Source organism: Crocuta crocuta, unplaced genomic scaffold (assembly GCF_008692635.1).
Source record: "Crocuta crocuta isolate KB4526 unplaced genomic scaffold, BGI_CrCroc_1.0 scaffold176, whole genome shotgun sequence".
Classification (NCBI taxonomy): Eukaryota; Metazoa; Chordata; class Mammalia; order Carnivora; family Hyaenidae; genus Crocuta; species Crocuta crocuta.
In genome coordinates, this window is record NW_027531905.1 from 10,328,280 (window position 1) to 10,347,282 (window position 19,003).

The 19,003-nt window shown below is 37.7% G+C and overlaps 1 protein-coding gene across 1 annotated transcript in view; it reads left to right on the top strand.

Annotated features, from left to right (window-relative positions):
• GYS2 (glycogen synthase 2) overlaps positions 1-19,003 on the top strand; it is a 49,543-nt gene that overhangs the window by 29,453 nt on the left and 1,087 nt on the right. The window contains exons 10-15 of the mRNA XM_077774527.1: positions 375-453; positions 1,209-1,322; positions 11,109-11,235; positions 14,533-14,628; positions 15,554-15,717; positions 17,213-17,293. Of these exons, the coding sequence (XP_077630653.1) occupies positions 375-453; positions 1,209-1,322; positions 11,109-11,235; positions 14,533-14,628; positions 15,554-15,717; positions 17,213-17,293 (661 nt within the window). The remainder of the gene's footprint in view (positions 1-374; positions 454-1,208; positions 1,323-11,108; positions 11,236-14,532; positions 14,629-15,553; positions 15,718-17,212; positions 17,294-19,003) is intronic.

A 19,003-nucleotide genomic window follows, 5' to 3' on the forward strand; every position in this document is an offset into this window, starting at 1 on the left:
AGTGGCAAGCATGCATCATTTCCTTTTTCCAGTAAAAATATCAACTCATAGATGGACACTTATGGCCACTTTGGAACATGGTACACAAGAGTAGGGAAAATATAATGAAACTGTCCTTCTAATGATCAACATTAATGGTTAAGAATTTTTAATTTTCTTTTATGCTATCAAAATTGTTCTTTTATCAAACTTCTTTATGCCTTAGGAATTTGTCTAGAAACTTCATCAGGAAACCATGTTTTTATTTTTATATTTATATAAAATCATGTTTTATATTAATTATTGAAGTGCTTAGAACAGAGTCTGATGCATGGGAAACACTGGATTAGTGCCATTTATTTTTATTTTTGTTATTAACATTGTTTTCCCCACAGAGGAGAAATACCTGACATGAACAACATTTTGGATCGAGATGATGTAACAATTATGAAAAGAGCCATCTTTTCAACTCAGGTAACAAGAAAAGAGTGCCCATCACTTCCCGAGCTTGTTAAAGTTAATTTATACCAATATTTTAATTTATTGGAATGGACTAGTTTGGGAAATGTTTAAACCTGAGAGCTAGAAAAGTCATTCTTATGCATTCACCTAAATGACAACTTTGCTTGTTTTATGGGTACTTTTCAGGGCTCCTTTGAAAATGTTCATGAAATGTATCTTGTATCCACTTAAAAAACTCATTTGGAACCAATATATCCATTTGAAAAACTGTTTATATTGTAATGACAATAAAATAGTCCCTAAAATTTTCAAAAAGCAGAGCATTTTGAGTCATGATAGAGAAAAGGCTAATGTTTCTCAGTTGAGTGAACTTATTGCAAAAAATGGAAGATAGGTGTGACATCTTGTCATAGTAGTAAGGCATCAGGAACCATCAGAAGACAGCCCTGCTAGAAGAATCCAGGAAAGGCATTCATGTTGAGTCAAGATTTCAAGACACCTTCATTCTAAATAGATCCTAAAAATAGTCAAGAAGTCTAGGCCTTTCACATAGTGGCTGCAGGCGAAAAAGAACAGTAGCATAATATCCAAAGAAAGTTCTTCAACCCATTATCCTCCTCTGAAACACACACAAAACTTAGTCATCATCATTACTGTCATTTCAGAGGACTGAAGGCTGAATGATATGTTGCCAATGACCTATTGTTGAAATTAGTCACACATTAATTCTTTCCACAATTGACATTTTCTTTCCTCTGTGACTTCAGCGACAGTCTTTGCCTCCAGTGACCACTCACAACATGATTGATGACTCCACTGATCCCATCCTCAGCACCATTAGACGGATCGGACTTTTCAACAGCCGCACAGACAGAGTCAAGGTAGAACTGATTGTTTACATAGGGCATTTCAAAATGACATAGGATATATTTTTTGAGAGTTTATTAGAAGCCTCCCATTTGTTTTGACACCTATCGGAACTATTTCAGATGATATTTCTTTAAAAAATTTTTAATATTTAATTATTTTTGAGAGAGAGACAGAGCATGAGCAGGGGAAGGGCAGAAAGAAGGGGAGACACAGAATTTGAAACAGGCTCCAGGCTTTGAGTTGCCACCATAGAGCCCGCGATGTAAGGCTTGAACTCAGGAACAGGAAGATCATGACCTGGGCCAAAGTCGGAGGCTTAACCAACTGACCATCCAGGCGTCCCTCAGAAGATATTTCTAAAAAAATCTAATTCTATTTCCTGTCTTGGGTGATTAAAATATAATGACTATTTTAGTATCATGCTTAACATTGTACAAGACTGTCAGTAAGAATAAGGAAATTTCCTCATTTTTAATGATACAAATATATTCTAAGAATTACTTTAATTAATAATTAAATCACTCTCTGAGATGAGTGTGACTTTTCTTTGTTTCTTCCTGATAAAGTTCAACTTTAAGTGGGTAATACAAGAAACTTCTGGTTTCAGAGATATTTTTATAGAATTTTCTATAAACCAATTCATTATTTTGACCCTTGAGTTTCTACAATGATTAAGCACAGTGTTTGCTGTATGAATAAGACCTGGTTTCTGCCACTGTGGAGCTTAGTCTATAGGACATTTACTGAGGACCTAATGTGTTCCAGGTACAGTAGTAGGTGTGGGATACAATGATGAACATGTAAACAGATAGTTGCTGATCCCTACTCAATCCCATTCACCAGTATTCAAGATCAGGTTGTCACAAGCTTTTACCAATCTTTTCAAAGGTCTCACTTTTCCTTCTTTCTTTCACCTTTAGCAGATGACCTGAGAATTTGATGAGATCTAAATTCCTTCAGTACCCCTCAAATATAAATTTTGATCTATTATTACTTCTTTTCCTTTCTGTGCTGAGGGTTGTTCTGGGACCTCATTGACCTGTTACTCCTTACTTATACTCCAGGTTTACTAGCTCCTCCCCTTGCTGTCTACAAATATTCCTTAAATTTTCTCACATTAATAAGCAAATAAGCTTTGCCTTAACCTGGTCTCCTCTTGGTGTTTTTAAATGTTTCAGTCTTTTTTACACTTCTCTGCAAAATTTCCTGTAAAAAAAAAAAAAGTCCATTCGTACATTCATTCCTCATCTTGCATTCACTCTTTGATACACTTGATACAGACGTGAGTGGGTGTGGTGGAGGGAGACAAGTTAAGGATGCCTCACCACAGTACAGGTGAAAGATGATAAGGGCCCCTTAGGATGGCCATGCCGAAAGTACTGGAGAAGACGACGGAACAATGAGAAAGGTGGTTGCATATAGAAAAGATCATCTTAGTGACCCACGGTCATTGGGAAGGAAAAAGAGGCTGAAGGCAAGAATGATAGCCTCCTAGCTTCATTATTTAATCAATACTTTCTAAAATCTAAGGAAAGGCTTTATCAGAAGTTGGCTTGAGGATCACGTCATGAATTGAGTTCAGTTTTTGATAGATTGAGTCTGAGTTACATGTGAGCTATTCAAATAGAGATGTTTCATGGGTACTTAGAAAACAGAGTCTGGGGTTTAGAAGGGAACTGTCAGCGCAGGGGCAGCAGGAGATGTCAAGGAATGACAAACCTGCCATCCTGGAAGACCGGCTTGAATGAGCAGAGAAAAGTGTTGACCCAAGAAAACTTCAAGATTTAAGAGATTAGAGGAAAAGTCAGTAAAAGAAAGGAGCAAGAGTTAGAACAGGAAAAAATATCTCAGAAATAAAGGCCTGAGGAATTTTCATGATAGTAGATGGTAACAGCTCATAGTACAGAATTACATATAAAATGTCCTACACAGTGTTACCCATCCATTTAAAAACACATTCTCCACACACACACTCATGCATACATAGACACATACACATATGTATGTGCTATAAAATTATGGGTAACTTATTTTCTCATTTGTGTTTCTGCAGTTCCAAAATTTTTACCCATAGCACACATCACATAATAGGCAGTCTACAAATTTTTCCCTGAAAATGCAAGGATGTATCTCCCAAGAGTGCACCATCCTTTATGTTTTTCAACACAATTGGATCTGCAGAAACGTACCTTACTTCAGAGGGGCATCAGCACTAATTTGACCTTGTTTTTCTCAAGTTTTTTTTTTTCTCTTAGAAAGGAGCTGTGGCAGAAGGAAAACTTATGAATTTCTTCTCAGTTTTACAGAACTTTGTATGTCATACATATTTAAGTCTGTGGTTCTTCCGCTGAGGATAATCTGTCGGGTGCCTGGCACATGATAGTATAGTAAATACAGATGGAACCGGAAGCATGGATCCCTGGCTGTGGTTCAGGCTTCCTTTGCCCTTGGGAAGATTGAGGCTGGAAGGTCTCTTGAAATTAAGAGCTCTGCACAAAGTATGCTTTGCTGATCTATGTTGTTGTTGTTGTTTTTAAGTATGGTAACAGTGAAGCAATTTCTCAGGAATGGACAAGTACATTATTTGTTAAGTACGTCAAACACTTTCATACCTCCATGTCTATGCTATTGTTATTCTCTCTTTCTGGAGTGCCCTTATCTCAGCGACTCTAACAATTCCTTTGGGATCCAACCTAGAAAGTCATGGCTCCCTTGCATTTTTTTCTTAATGTCCATTCATTTGCTCCAGACAGAACAATTTCTTCCTTCCCTGCATTCTCAGGATGCTTTATATCACTGCAAATTAGGAATCATCACACTGAATTATTTGTATTTTTTAAAATATGTATGTCCATTCCTCCAGGAAGACTGGGAGTTCTTTGAGGCAGCAATTGTGTCTCATATACATTTTCTCAGTTTTCATTCTCTGAGAAGCAGACACCAAGACAGGATTAGATGTGAAAACACTTGTTGGCAAAAATGCCTGTAAAGGATAAAGAGGTTGAAGTTCAAAGCAGACAGGGAGGGGTAGTCAGACAGGGTGAAGAGAAAGGGGAGGAAGGAAGAGGAGGGAAGACCCACAGACAGCAGCCTGGTTCTAAAAATTGCTCAACCTTTTTTTTTTTTTTACAGAAAGAAAAGTCAAATGTCATTAATAAAAACTAGAATTAATAAAATTCACAAATACATGAAAAATATACACACATAGCATCACCATGTAGTGACTCATGACCCCTAACATAGCTGGTCAGTTAGGGGAAGGAAATCCACATGCACACATACACATACACACAAAGGCACAGGCACTCCTGTGCCCACAAACAAAAATAGTTTTCAACAGTACAATCAATCTATAGCTAAGACAGATTCAAAATTATTTTACAATACTTCATTTCTTAATACAAAAGATGCCCATGTGAGGTGTGTGTGTGTGTGTGTGTATTGTGGTTTACTGTTGACTTATTTAAAATATGTTAAATGTTACTACATATGTCATTTCCTTGTATCTAAACCTTTCCTTTATGTTTTACTTTCTCATGCTTTGTTCACCTACCAAGCAGTTTCAGGTTGGTAGGCAGATGGGTGCCTTATTCCGTGAGCAATTGAATACAACAATTTTAGTAGGATTCCTATTCGCAGTAGGGATTTTTCCAAACAAGCATCACCCATTAAAAGAATCTTTGGTTGGGCAGAACTGAGTTGGCCCTCGTCCCCACCCCTGCCAGGCCTATAGACTAAGAGTAGCTGCTGTAGTTTCTCCAGAGTGGAGGCGGTTGGGGCTGTCAATCAAGATCCCTTGTCTGGCTTTAAATCTCTGCCGTTTAATCAATTTATAAATTTACATAATGGACCTCAGTCTTCTCATCTGTGAAATGGTGGTCAAATAGGCCTGCGCTCACAGAACTGTTGTGAGGATTAAATAAGTGATGGATGTTACAGTACCTGGTGCATAATAATGCAGTATAGATGTTCGCTTTTATCTGTACTTAACCCAGTACCTAGCAAATTCTGGTCTCAATAACACTTAGAAAAGAGGTGTGGGGGCGCCTGGGTGGCTCATTCAGTAAAGTGTCCGACTTCGGCTCAGGTCATGATCTCACGGTTCGTGGGTTCGAGCCCTGCGTCTGGCTCTGTGCTGACAGCTAGCTCAGAGCCTGGAGCCTGTCTTCAGATTCCATGTCTCCCTCTCTCTCTGTGACCCTCCCCTGCTCGTGCTGTCTCTATCTCTTTCTCAAAAATAAATTTTAAGTTCATAGCAGCACTCTCCACAATAGCTAAAACATGGAAAGAGCNTAAAATAAAATAAAATTATGACAAATCCAAAAAAAAATTTTTTAAACATTAAAAATTTAAAAAAAAAAGAAAAGAGGTGTGAACAGTTTGATGAGGGTAGAGAATGGAGGACTTATCTTTGCCTTGAGGACTTGATAATGTTTTATAAAAGGGATGACAAATAAGCTAGATCTTGATTGACTAGCAGGAGTTTATCAAGCCGGTACCAGTTCATCATGCAGATAGCAGGCAGAGGAAGTAAATAAAAAAGCACGGAGATATAAAAGCATATGGCTTATGTAGAGTGCATGGAGAAGGAAGTTTGTCTCATACAAATTATGTTTGTACAGTTAAACTCATGAATCTTTTGAGACATTCATTGATTATTATCATAAGGCAAACACACACAAGAAATAAAAGAATTTCATGCTCGCTTCAGCAGCACATATACTAAAGAAATAAAAGAATTTCATACCAATATACATACCAATATACACTCAAAGCACTGAGATAAATTTTGGTCAATTCAGAATCAAGTGTTTCATTTTACGAATGCTATCCTTTAAAAGCTTAACTAACGTAAGTGCCTTTTTGATCACCTGTATATTTATAGAACAGTACCGACGGATTCTTAACCATCAGAGTGGATTGACTACCTCTCCATATGAATGTGGCCATTAGATTCAAGAAGCGTTGCAGATTATTTTGAATTTGGATTTATCATCAATTCTATCTCAGCATTGTGTAGTGGAGAAACCCTACAATGCAGATTCCAGGTCTTGACCCTGTGCCACCACTCAGTGAAAGTAAATTAACTTCCTGGGATCTTGATTCCCTCACAGGATAAATATGGCCAGGCAACTTTTGGGTTTTTATTTGTTTTTTCCCTACTGATCCAGGGCCTGCTGTGAGCTAGGTGCTTTGCTGGGGGCTTTTGTACACAGGGTCTCATTTAACCCTCCCTATAACCTTGGGCTGACCTCTAACATCCTTTCCTCTGCCCTAGGGCCCTGCAATTGACTGTTTAGGGCCCACAGCAGCTGTTTTCTTATTTTAGTTGTGCTGTCATTCTGTTTGGGTGGAAACAAAATGAATGAGCCATGATGCTTTCATGTTCCAAAATGGGCTTTGGAGAGTACAAATTTTCCTAGACCTGGAAATGCCAAAGTAGGCACAATGAGTTTTGAATCCCTGTTTACTGATATTTGCCAGGAGTAGAGTGGGCTGCCCATTTGATGATGGCCTGGACACAGTCAGTATCTGTGTCTCTGTCACTTTTCCTAGTGCAGTACTTTGCACATGATAGGAACTCAGGTCTTGTTTTATGGAGGAAAACACTTTACCTATTTTTACTTTGTTATTTGTGATTTTTATGATTGAATAAACTGTCATTTTTTAGGTACTAGTTTTGGATATTTTACTATTTTATTTTTTAAGTTTTACCTATCTCCTATTTACGGATCTCCTGTGATATAAATAATGTTTATAATTTATTTCTAAAATTAGGATAATATTGGGTGCCTGGGTGGCTCAGTCAGTTAAGTGTCCTACTGTTGATTTCGGCTCAGGTCATGATCTCACAGTTCTTGAGTTTCAGCACCATATTGGGCTCCACTCTGACAGTGCGGAACCTACTTGGGATTCTCTCTTTCTGCCCCTCTCCCACTCGTTCTCTCTCCCTCTCTCTATCTCTCTTTCTCAAAATAAATAAATAAACTAAAAAAAAACAAAATAAAATAAAATTAGGGTAATGAGAATGTCATGATTCTGCTAGGATTAAATGAAATAATATATGAGAACATTATTTATAATATAGAAAGTATCATATAACTGTTATTGTTCTTATATACCCAAATTAAGATTTTTCTTGAAAAATCTTGAAATCTTGAAAAATATATAAGCATATATTATATTATGTCTGTTATATATGTGTGTATATGATGTATGTGATGTATATATACACAATATAAATACTATAATATATATAGTATATACATTTTATTTATACGTATAATCCCAATACTTTTAAATCAGATTTCATTTATTTATTTTCTAAACTTTTTTCTTTTTTTAAGTTTACTTACTTATTTTAAGAGAAAGAGAGAAAGAGCACAAGTGTGAGAGGGGCACAGAGAGAGGGAGAATCCCAAGCACTATCACCTTGGAACCAGGTGGGAGACTTAAACTTATGAACTGTGAGATCATGACCTGAGCTGAAATCAAGAGTCAGACACTCAACTAACTGCGCCACCCAGGTGCCCTCAGGTTTTATTTATTTTTAATAACTAATTAACTATGGGGAGAAACTGACAAATTGTTTAATAATGATTCAAGAAAAACTTTAATAATTTGGAGAAATAAGAGAATTCTTTCATCCAGGTCACCAGTTAAGTAGCTATTCTATTCACAGCTTTCCAATGATAGCCGTTCTCTCTCTTGACCCTGCCTTTAAAAAAAATGTTTTATTTATTTCTGAAAGAAAGAGAGAAACAGTATGAGCAGGGGAGGGTCAGAGAGAGAGGGAGACACAGAATCTGAAACAGGCTCCAGGCTCTGAGCTAGCTGTCAGCACAGAGCCTGACGCGTGTCTCAAACCCACAAACCGCGAGATCATAACCTGAGCCAAAGCCGGTCGTTTAACCGACTGAGCCACCCAGGCGCCCCTCTCTTGTCCCTGCCTTTGCATAACATTGTAGGCAGTGTAGTCCCAGTAGTGGCTCATGCCAGCACACAAGACCCAGTTGGTAAATTTTCAAAAATTTTGTGAGCCAGTTTTAAAAATAGCTATTTTTAAAAATTAAATTATATCAACTGGGGCGTCTGGGTGGTGCAGTTGGGTGAGTGTCCAGCTCTTAATTTCAGCTCAGGTCATGATGCCAGGGTCGTGGGAACAAATTCCATGTCAGGTTCTGTGCTGAGTGTGGAACCTGCTTAGGATTCTCTCTCTCCCTCTGCCCCTCTTCTCTGCTTGCACACTCTTTCTATCTCTCTAAAATAATTTTCTTAATTAAATATTAAAAATTAAAAAATTAAATTACATCAACTTAAAAATATAAATCAATTATATTAAATTGACATTTATATGACATTTATCTCTGAAGGAATCAACATTCATGTCAGAACTACAGTCAGCAGTTGAAATCATGACTTGGATCTGAATACAGGATTTTGGCCGAAGTCAACAAAAGCATTTGGGAACATTTAGTCATCTAGAATTTATAATAAGGAGTACATTGCATATATTTTAATAGACTTTATTCTTTAGGGAAGTTTTAGATTCATGGCAAAACTGAGCACAAAGTACAGAAATTTCCCATATACTCCTGCACAGGCACATATGTAGCCTTCCCCACTATCAACATCCCACACCATAATGGTATATTTGTTACAATTGATGAACATCTATTGACACATTATTAGCCACCAAGATCCATAGTTTACATTGTTTTTTAAAAAAATTTTTTAATGTTTTATTTATTTCTGAGAGAGAGAGAGAGAGACAGCATGAGCAAGGGAGGGTCAGAGAGAGAGGGAGTCACAGAATCTGAAACAGGCTCCAGGCTCTGAGCTAGCTGTCAGCACAGAGCCCAACGCGGGACTCGAACCCACGAACCGTGAGATCATGACCTGAGCCAAAGTCGGACTTTGGACGCTTAACCAATTGAGTCACCCAGGCATCTCTATATTTTACATTGTTATACTCTTGGTGTTTGCACTTTCTATGAGTTTTGATAAACGTATAATGACATGTATCCGTCTTCATAAAATCATACAGAATAGTTTCACTGCCCTAAAAGTCTACTGTGCTCTGCTTATTCAACCCTGCCCCCAACGGATCCCTGATCTTATTTATTGTCTCCATAGTTTTGCCTTTTCCAGAATGTTGTATATTTGGAATCCTACAATATTTAGCCTTTTCAGATTAGCTTTTTATTTCACTTAGTAATGTACATTTAATTTTTTTCCATGTACATGTTTCTTCATTGCTTGCTAGCTCATTTCTTTTTAGAACTGAAAAATATTCCACTATCTGTATGTATGACAGTTTACTTATTCACTCACCTATTAAAGGATATTTTGACTGCTCCTAAGGTTTATCAGTTATGAATAAAGCTGATACAAATATCTGTGTGAATGTTTTGTGTGTACATTTTTTTATTATTTGAAAATTGTATGCTATACATCCTTTATATCAGTAAAATGTGTAGTAAACTTATGTACAAATATATACTTATATTTTGATTTTTTTTTTCTTAAACATTTACCTGGACACCACTGCTTTAAAAAGCCATGGTCAACACTTTGACTTTTACTCTGAGTGAAATGGCAAGCTACTGAAGGATTTTTGAGCAGGGGAGTGGTTGGCATTTTTAAAGGTTCCCTCTAGTTGTATTGAGTAGACACTTTGGCAGAACCGAAGCAGGGAAATAAGTTAGGAGGTGTTTGCCTCAAGGTGAGAGAGGATTGTGATTCGGGTGAAGGCTTCTAGTCTGATCTAATCTAGATTAGATGCCTGGTATCTCTGTCTCTTAGCTCTGTTACTCTGGGTTAACTAGTGCGTGGGGCAATGGACGCTGGCCTATTACAAAGCTCCCCTTTTTCCTGCTCCAGGTAGGAGCAAATTGAGAAATAAGACAAGTCAGCCATTAAAAACAAAAAAGCAGAAGAAGAAGGGGAAAAATAGTTGGGGAGAGGGAGGGAAGCAAGCCATGAGAGACTCTTGAATGTTGAGAACAAACTGAGGGCTGAGGTGGGTGGGAGAGAGGGGAAGGGGGATGGTAGGCATGGAGGAGGGCACTTGTGGGGATGAGCACTGGGTGTTATATGTAAACCAACTTGACAATAAACTATAAAAGAAAAAAATAAAATCTTTATTGTTGGGATGCCTGATTGGCTCAGTTGGTAGAGCATGTGATTCTTTTTTTTTTTTTTAATGTTTTATTTATTTCTAGGAGAGAGAGAGAGAGAGACAGCGTGAGCAGGGGAGGGTCAGAGAGAGAGTGAGTCACAGACTGAAACAGGCTCCAGGCTCTGAGCTGGCAGTCAGCACAGAGCCCGACGCGGGGCTCAAACCCACGAACCGTGAGATCATGACCTAAGCGAAAGTCAGACGCTTAACTGACTAAGCCACCCAGGCGCCCCTAGAGCATGTGATTCTTGATCTCAGGGTTTTAAGTTTGAGCCCCATGTTGAGTGTAGAAATTACTTGGAAATAAAATCTTTTAAAAAGTACCTTTATTGTAAATATCTGGGTTGAAGGATGTAGTTTAGCGTGAGAACAAAAATGGACACATTTTTTTTCTCCAATCTAGGCCTTGGACCTGAGGGAAAGTAGGTCCACAGACTAGATACTTAAACAGAATGGAGAGAGAAAAGCACCCAAACTTTTTCTTTTTCTTTTTACTCCTCTGTCTCTCTCCCTAAATCTAGAACACAAGGATTCTACAGTATTAAAATACCAAATGATTGATTTTTTGCTTTAATTTCTTCTTTTCTTTTTTCTCATTGGAATTTTCCTTTTTTAGGTGATTTTGCACCCAGAGTTCCTATCCTCCACCAGCCCCTTATTACCTATGGATTATGAAGAGTTTGTTCGAGGTTGTCATCTTGGAGTATTTCCATCATACTATGAACCATGGGGTTATACTCCAGGTATATTGCTTTTATAGACTGGGGAATGTTTTAAATTTTATTAATTTAATATTTTATGCACATAGATACATTATTCAAAGCTGATATGTAATTCTACCAAGGTTAAATTATAATAATACATCATATTACAAAGAAAAAGAATGTTTTACAAAGGTTACATATTACTGAGTTATCTCTACCAGTACCAATCTATTCAATGTATAGGAGAAATTGACTACAGGTAGGTTTAATATGAAAAACAGTGGTCCAGCAAAAGTATTCTCTAAAACTTATTTCAGAATGGGTTTTTTTTAATCAATGGATATATTTGATTTTTAATAGAGAACACATTTATACAGTTAAAGAGATAAATAGTATAAGAAGGTGTACAGTGAAAAGTTTTCTTCATATACTTGTCATTCAAAAAAGAGGTACTTTTAGGATAAAATGCCAATTGAGTAGTAGGTATTATGACCGGTGACATCATTCCATTCAGGCGCTCCTACCTCTCCATCCTCCTTTGTTCTTTTCTGCCCAGTGGTGGATTCTCAGATCCACTGTCTATTTTCCTTTTTGTCCCCTATAAGCATGGATCATTAGTATCAAGAGAACTCAATTCGTATTTGTACAGAAATGTCTATTAAAAAGGAAACAGATACTTTAAATGCATGACAATGAAAAGAATATAATACTGACTTTTCCTTCTCATATTGGCAATCAGAAATTTCCCTTTTTATTTAAATATAATTCCATTTAGAATTTTAAAAGAAAAGTTTCAGAAAACATTTTTACGTATAATGAATACATTTTGCTTTCTGATCTCAAGGTCATCACTGCCCAGGAGAGGTGACAGCAGTCAAGGTTAGGAAGATCATAGGTTGAATTATGAAGAGGAAGAATTTTTCTAATCTTTGTATTCTCATCCCAGAGTTTCAACATAGAATTTAAAATTCTATATAGGGAGGTGTTTGGGAGGCACAGTCAGTAAAGTGTCCATCTTGGGCTCAGGTCATGATCTTATGGTTGGTGAGTTTGAGCCGCATCAGGCTCTCTGCTGCCAGCACAAAACCCGCTTTGGATCCTCTGTCTCCCTCTCTCTGCCCCTCCCCCTCTGGTTTCTCTCTCTCTCTCTCTCTCAAAAATATAAACATATAGAAGAAATAAGAATAAATTTTATGTAAATAGGATCTTATCTTTACAATAGGAGCAACATGAAGTCTCTGCATCTTTTAACATAAGGTGCTATTCTATCGTTTTAAGTTCCACCAAGAATAATTTGCCAGCAGCTGTAAAAACATTAAACTTGTGAGGGAAAATAGATAAAAGATTATCTCTTCCTGAAACATGACACAGGAAAGTTATTCATCTAACTCTTCGAGCTATCTCTCTTGTAGTTCTAAAAATTGTTATGGGTATCCGTTCACTTTTGTAAAGATGATATCTTCACACGTCATCTTCAGTTGTTTACAATAGAGTATCTATCTTTTAAGATATATGGAAATACACATTTTACTGATGGATTGAACATTTTGTTATTGACTTTTGTTCCTATTACTTCTAAGAAGTAACATACTTTATTATCAAGGAAGTTTCAAAAGTAAAGAAGCACAAAACTAAAGCATGAGTGACTGAGGGATATGGGAAGTCATTTATGTTGGGTAATGAGAATGTTCTATAAATTACAGACGACTTTCCACTAAAAGTCATTTTATAGGACAAAGATAAACTTAACCTAAATGATGGAGGAGATATATCGAGTGTTTTAAGATAAAGGCCACCAAAAGTGTTATAAAAGATAAGTAGATAGAAAAAGAAGGTTGAGAAATACTCCACGGTGAATGAGTCCTTCTGTTTTGAATTAACTAAAGGAAGTTGGCCACTCCTCACCTAACCTATAGTTACAGAAATAACAATACCTCTTCGGTGATATACGTTTGGTGTTAACATGTTAGATAACTCTATTTTTTTTTTAGAATAACTTTTTATCTGATACTAAGTTTAACATACTCCAGACAGTATTCATTTAAGTCTGTGTTTTGTGTTTTGAGAAAATCCAGTGAATATTAGCACTTGCTCCATTAAATTCATTCAATGAACATATACTGAGGTTATGGGTACCTGGCATTTCAATACATGTGTGTTAATGAGTATTTGATAAAAATAAGGTTCAGTGAACTTGTGTGGAATTGTAGGCAAAATTCTTTATACATATATGCATAAGAATTTTTCTGGGAAGAAATTCCAAATTTTCATTAGATTCTTGTATGAATCAATAATCCCTCTCTCATTTTCTCCTCCACCAACCCCTCCCTCCAAAATTAGAAAACCAAATCTCTCTAGAGCTAAACCATGAGGAAACACTTGCAGAGCAGAAGAAAAGGCCACTGTCCAAATTATATTACTTCTTGAGTAGTGGGGAAATCTTTTTTTTTTTTTAACCCAACACCACCGGCCAACCAAGGGTAATTCCATAATCAAATATAAATTCCTTGTTAAAAATGCAGACATTCTTGTGAGAAGCAACACTTTTTTTTTTTTTAAGTTTATTTATTTATTTTGAGAGAGAGAGAAAGAGAGGGTGTGTGTGAGTGGGGGAGGGACAGGGAGAGAAAGAATCCCAAGTAGGCTCCACACTGTCAGTGTGCACCCTGACATGGGCCTCAATCCCAGGAATTGTGAGATCATAACCTGAGGTGCTCAACTGACTGAGCCACCCACGTGCCCTGAGAAGTAATACTTCTTAAAAATATATATATACCCACTATTTTATGAAAAACAGGTTTTGCCTAGAAGGTGAGAAATGACTGGGGAGGCTCTGGGTTCAGTGAACACTTGGGGAAGTGGAGGGGGTCCGTGGCATGGCACATTAATTTGATAGGAGTTGCTTATGTCCAATACCTATTCACCAACACCGCAAACTCACCACTTACTCGCAGACACACAGCTTAGAATGGAGCAAAAAACAAACCAGATGGAATGAGAGAGGCAATGGAGAGTAGCAGTTTTAAACAAGAGCCCTGGAGCTGGGCACCTGTCTTCAAATCCCAGCTCGACCCCATTCCCTGGCTTTGTGACATTGGGCAAATTATTTAACCTCTCTGTGCCTCAATTTCCTCACCTGTAAGATGTAGATGATGACAGTCTCACTTCACATGGTTGTTGAGATTACATGAGTTAATACATGTAAAGAGCTTAGTACTGTGCTTGGTACAAAATAAATATCGCTATTACTAGGCAGACTTGGGCTTTTGCCCCCTCTGCATGCAAAAGAGGATATAGAACTGGTCTGAAGCGAAACATTTCTATTTCCCCTGGCAGCTGAATGCACGGTGATGGGTATCCCCAGTGTGACAACCAACCTCTCCGGCTTTGGCTGTTTCATGCAGGAGCACGTGGCTGATCCTACTGCTTATGGTATGTGAGGTTTTGCATCTTTCACCCAACACAGGGAGACATGTCCTCTAACCAAACAAAGCACGGGGTCTTTACGGAGCCTAACTCTAAAGCTATCCTGATAATTAAAGTAATGCTTTGACCTCTTGTTTAATTCAAAGTAGATTTAATTATGTGCTTCATAAAAATGCTATTAATATTAAATATATTGCCCAAAAGACAAACTATAAAACCAATGCTAAACTTGGACAAATCTTGCCCTTTTATCTTTTTATTTTCTGAGCCGGTTTGGCCCTTTACTACCTAGAAGGGACATTACAGTAACCATGGCTTTAGAGTACGTAGATTGGTCAGTGTCATTATTTTAAGGATCTGTGCCAAGTTAGCAAAATCCATTTAATTGTTTAAGATGGCAGAAAAATTTGCATACTATCATCTCTGTGTCCATGTTGCCTAGCAACAAGAAAAGTGAGATGGGATGGACTATCGATCGGCCCACACATTGCCATGCCAATTTCCTGGTCTATGCTTGCATTGTCACAGTTCTCTTTCCTCAGGCTAGAGCTGTGGTTCTCAGCCAGGGGTGCACGGGGAAACACTGAGGAGCCTTAAAATCACTGACACCCAGGTCTCACCCCAGAGATTCTGGTTAGTGAGCAGTCCAGGGGAGAATCCCTGATCCAGGGTTTTCCTCTACTGTCAATTTTTTTTTTTTTTTAGCAAGATCCATTGTGTTGGCTGTATGTCAGTGACAGTGACAAACCATTAGGAAGAAATCTCAGGAAAATACAGCGTTGTATTTTCAAGGCAAAATACAGAGGCAATGGGGGCTGTCAGGGAGTGGGTAATGCATGTGACAGTCTTCAATAGAACGTATGGAATGGGAGAAGTAATATTCCAAAGTTAGCCCTACTTTTATCTGTGCTTTGGTTTTTGTGCCCCTCAGGCATTTACATTGTTGACAGACGGTTCCAATCTCCGGATGATTCTTGCAATCAGCTGACTCAGTTTCTCTATGGATTTTGCAAACAGTCCCGCCGCCAGAGAATTATTCAGAGAAACCGAACTGAGAGGCTCTCCGATCTTCTGGATTGGAGATATCTGGGCAGAGTAAGCAAGTTTGTGATCAAGAGAGCCACTTTTAAAATCCTACTGGAGTATAAAAATTGAGATTCTACTCATAATCTAGAAAGTCAACTCAGTACCATCATTGCTAAGATCTCCAGTAATATTTTCATGTACTTTTTAAAACTTAATATAAGCTCACAAAGTCCTAACGCCAAATCTTCATACTGAGTTTGAACTTTTAACAGCAAGTCTGTCAGAAGCTGGCTGCAATTTTACCAGTTACTGTATAGTCAGTACTTAACTTGATGCATTACAACTATTGGTTCATGAATATAAGAAAAACATCTAAAGAAACATTTGTATTTTGTTTGACTCTAAGAGATAACATGACCATATTCCTCGAATGCAGTGGGAATGGGGATAACATTGTTTTTCAAATGACAAGTATAGAAAATACCTCCTTTCTTTCTTTTTTTTAAAAATTTTTTTTTTATTTCTAGGAGAGAGAGAGAGACAGCGTGAGCAGGGGAGGGTCAGAGAGAGAGGGAGTCACAGACTCTGAAACAGGCTCCAGGCTCTGAGCTGGCAGTCAGCACAGAGCCCTACGCGGGGCTCGAACCCACAAACCGCGAGATCATGACCTAAGTGAAAGTCTGATGCTTAACCGACTAAGCCACCCAGGCGCCCCTAGAAAATACCTCCTTTCAATTATGCAATAGGTTTGTAAATACCCAGATGTCTATATATTTTAGCACTGGATGATTTAATAAAATATAAGTTGACTTTGCCTTCACATAATGTATCTCTTTAGATACCGCTAAGCTCTCCTGAAAAAAAAATGATAGATGCTGCCGTTTGCACAGTGTCTACACACACTAATGCCAGTGCTCATTACAATCCTGGGTGATTAATTGAACTGTCTGCATTTTATAATGAAACGAGAATGAAAAATGACACGTTTTTTAGCTAAGGTCTAAAGTAGAATTTAAGTCCAGTTTATCTGATTATTCGGGCCCCACCTTTTTCCCATGCCATACTGCTTCTCTGTGGAAGCATACATACTTCTTCTTCTGTGGAATGAAGCTAGGGTTTTCAATCCCCTTAGTGTTCAATTCAGTTTTCAGAGTAAGGTCAGTATGGCTTTTCTCTCCAATATTTTTTTTAAAGTTTATTTATTTTGAGAGAGAGAGAGAGAGAGAGAGAATCCCAAGCAGGCACTATGCTATCAGAATGGAGCCCAAAGCGGGACTTGAACCCATGAACTGTGAGATCATGACCTGAGCCAAAACCAAGTCTGATGCTCAACTGACTGAGCCACCCAGGCATCCCTCCCTCCAACTTTTTGTAGTAATTCTTTACCTACTCACTGGAAAATAATAAAACTATAAACTCATTTTTTTCTGATTTTTAAATTTAGGTGAATGGGTTCTACCACTTTAAAAATGCATTTTATAACCAGGAGAATAAGATTTTATACAATAACTTGGTTATTGAAATATACATTTTTTTAAACTTGTGAATTGGTTTTCTATCACAGTATTATCAGCATGCCAGGTACCTGACATTAAGCAGAGCTTTTCCAGATATATTCCATATGGAGCCTACATCACCACCAACAGTAAGTGTTTTATGTTTTTTAAAAAATTTTTTTAATGTTTTAATTATTACTGAGAGAAAGAGAGAGAGACAGCGTGAGCAGGGGAGGGTCAGAGAGAGAGGGAGACACAGACTCTGAAACAGTCTCCAGGCTCTGAGCTGGCTGTCAGCACAGAGTGCTCGGACCCACTAACCATGAGATCATGACCTGAGCTGAAGTCAGATGCTCAACTGAGCCACCGAGGCGCCCCTAGTATTTTATGTTTAGCGGATTTGTTCTGAAAGCTAAATTTCTTATGTATGGTAAGTCCTACCAATACCTTTGAATTTAGAAGTAGTTAAATACACAAACTATTATACTTTTTCATAATATTGCCCTAAAGCAAAGAATAGAAGAACCAACAAATCAGACAAGTCAAAGCCCTTGATTCAGAGTTAGCTTTATGCAGACAGGCAAACAGTCAGCTAATTCATGTCATTGAAGAAGCACCTCCACATTAAAATTTATCCTGCTTTAGTGTTTGAAACCGCTTTGTTAGACTACCATTCTTATGAGAGTTATTGAAAAATGAACTACCCTGCTTTCACAGCAGGTGAATTAGCTATCTAAGGAAGCATTGAGATATAGGGTGACTACTTGGCAAGAGAAATAAAGAGTGAATTCAGGAACCACAGGAGGAGTTGGATTAGATGAGTATTCATGTAACAGTCAGCAGTGTCCCAAGGGAGCCTTCTTCTGAAGTTCACTTAGACATTTATATTCATGAGACCAGCGTAGGCTACTTGTCACCACATTCGCTTCGAAGGATATAAAACAGGAAACACAGCTTGAAGTAGGGCAGCATCAGGCATTTCTCTTTAGTGGGATTCATCCTTACACCAGTCTACACAGCAGTCCAAAAGTTACACTTCTTTGTCACCTTATCCACCAGGTAAAAGCTTAGGTGCAAAAAGATGATACCTATATCATTATGTATGAGACCTATCTTAGCTTAGCCCTCTCCCCCTGCTCCCAGGAGCCAGTATCTCCCAGATAAGCTTCCATGGTCTCCACAAGGAATATGTGCAATTATGACTCATCAAATTCAGAGATTCAAAAAAGCTATAATCCTTGTCAAGTATTTATAAATCCTCTGAGTTCAGATTTAATCTCCAACTCAGGAGTCACTTTTACCATGATCAATTTTGCTTAATAACACAACTTACGGTCTACCTCCATCAGGTCTCAAGGGAAACAGATCTAAAAAGTTAACACAAGGTAGAACTTGTCCATATAGAACGTGACAGAGTTTGGAAAACCCTTCCTAATACAAATGCCAACTCTCATGTTCATGATTTTAACAAGGTTAATTGCTTAGCTTATTTAGGTGTGGTCACTCTAGTTGATGATAATTCACCTATATTCATCCATTTATTCAGTTTATTCAGTTAGTAAGTATTGAGCTCCTACTTTAAGCCGGTTCCTAAATGCATGACTCAGCTTTTTTTCTTTTTTTTTTTTTATTGCTTTCTGGCGAAATATCTGAACCTTGCAATGATTGTATAGGTATGACATTATAATAATGTGCACCAATAGTTGACATACAGAGCAGGGAGGGCTGCAACTATTTTAAACAGTTGCCCTCCCTAGTCAAGCATGTGCCCTCTGAAAGGGTAAGATCTTGGTTTTCATCTTTGTTTCCTCAGTTGCATTATGGTACCAGACCCATAGTTGTGCTTAGCTCTTGTTTGT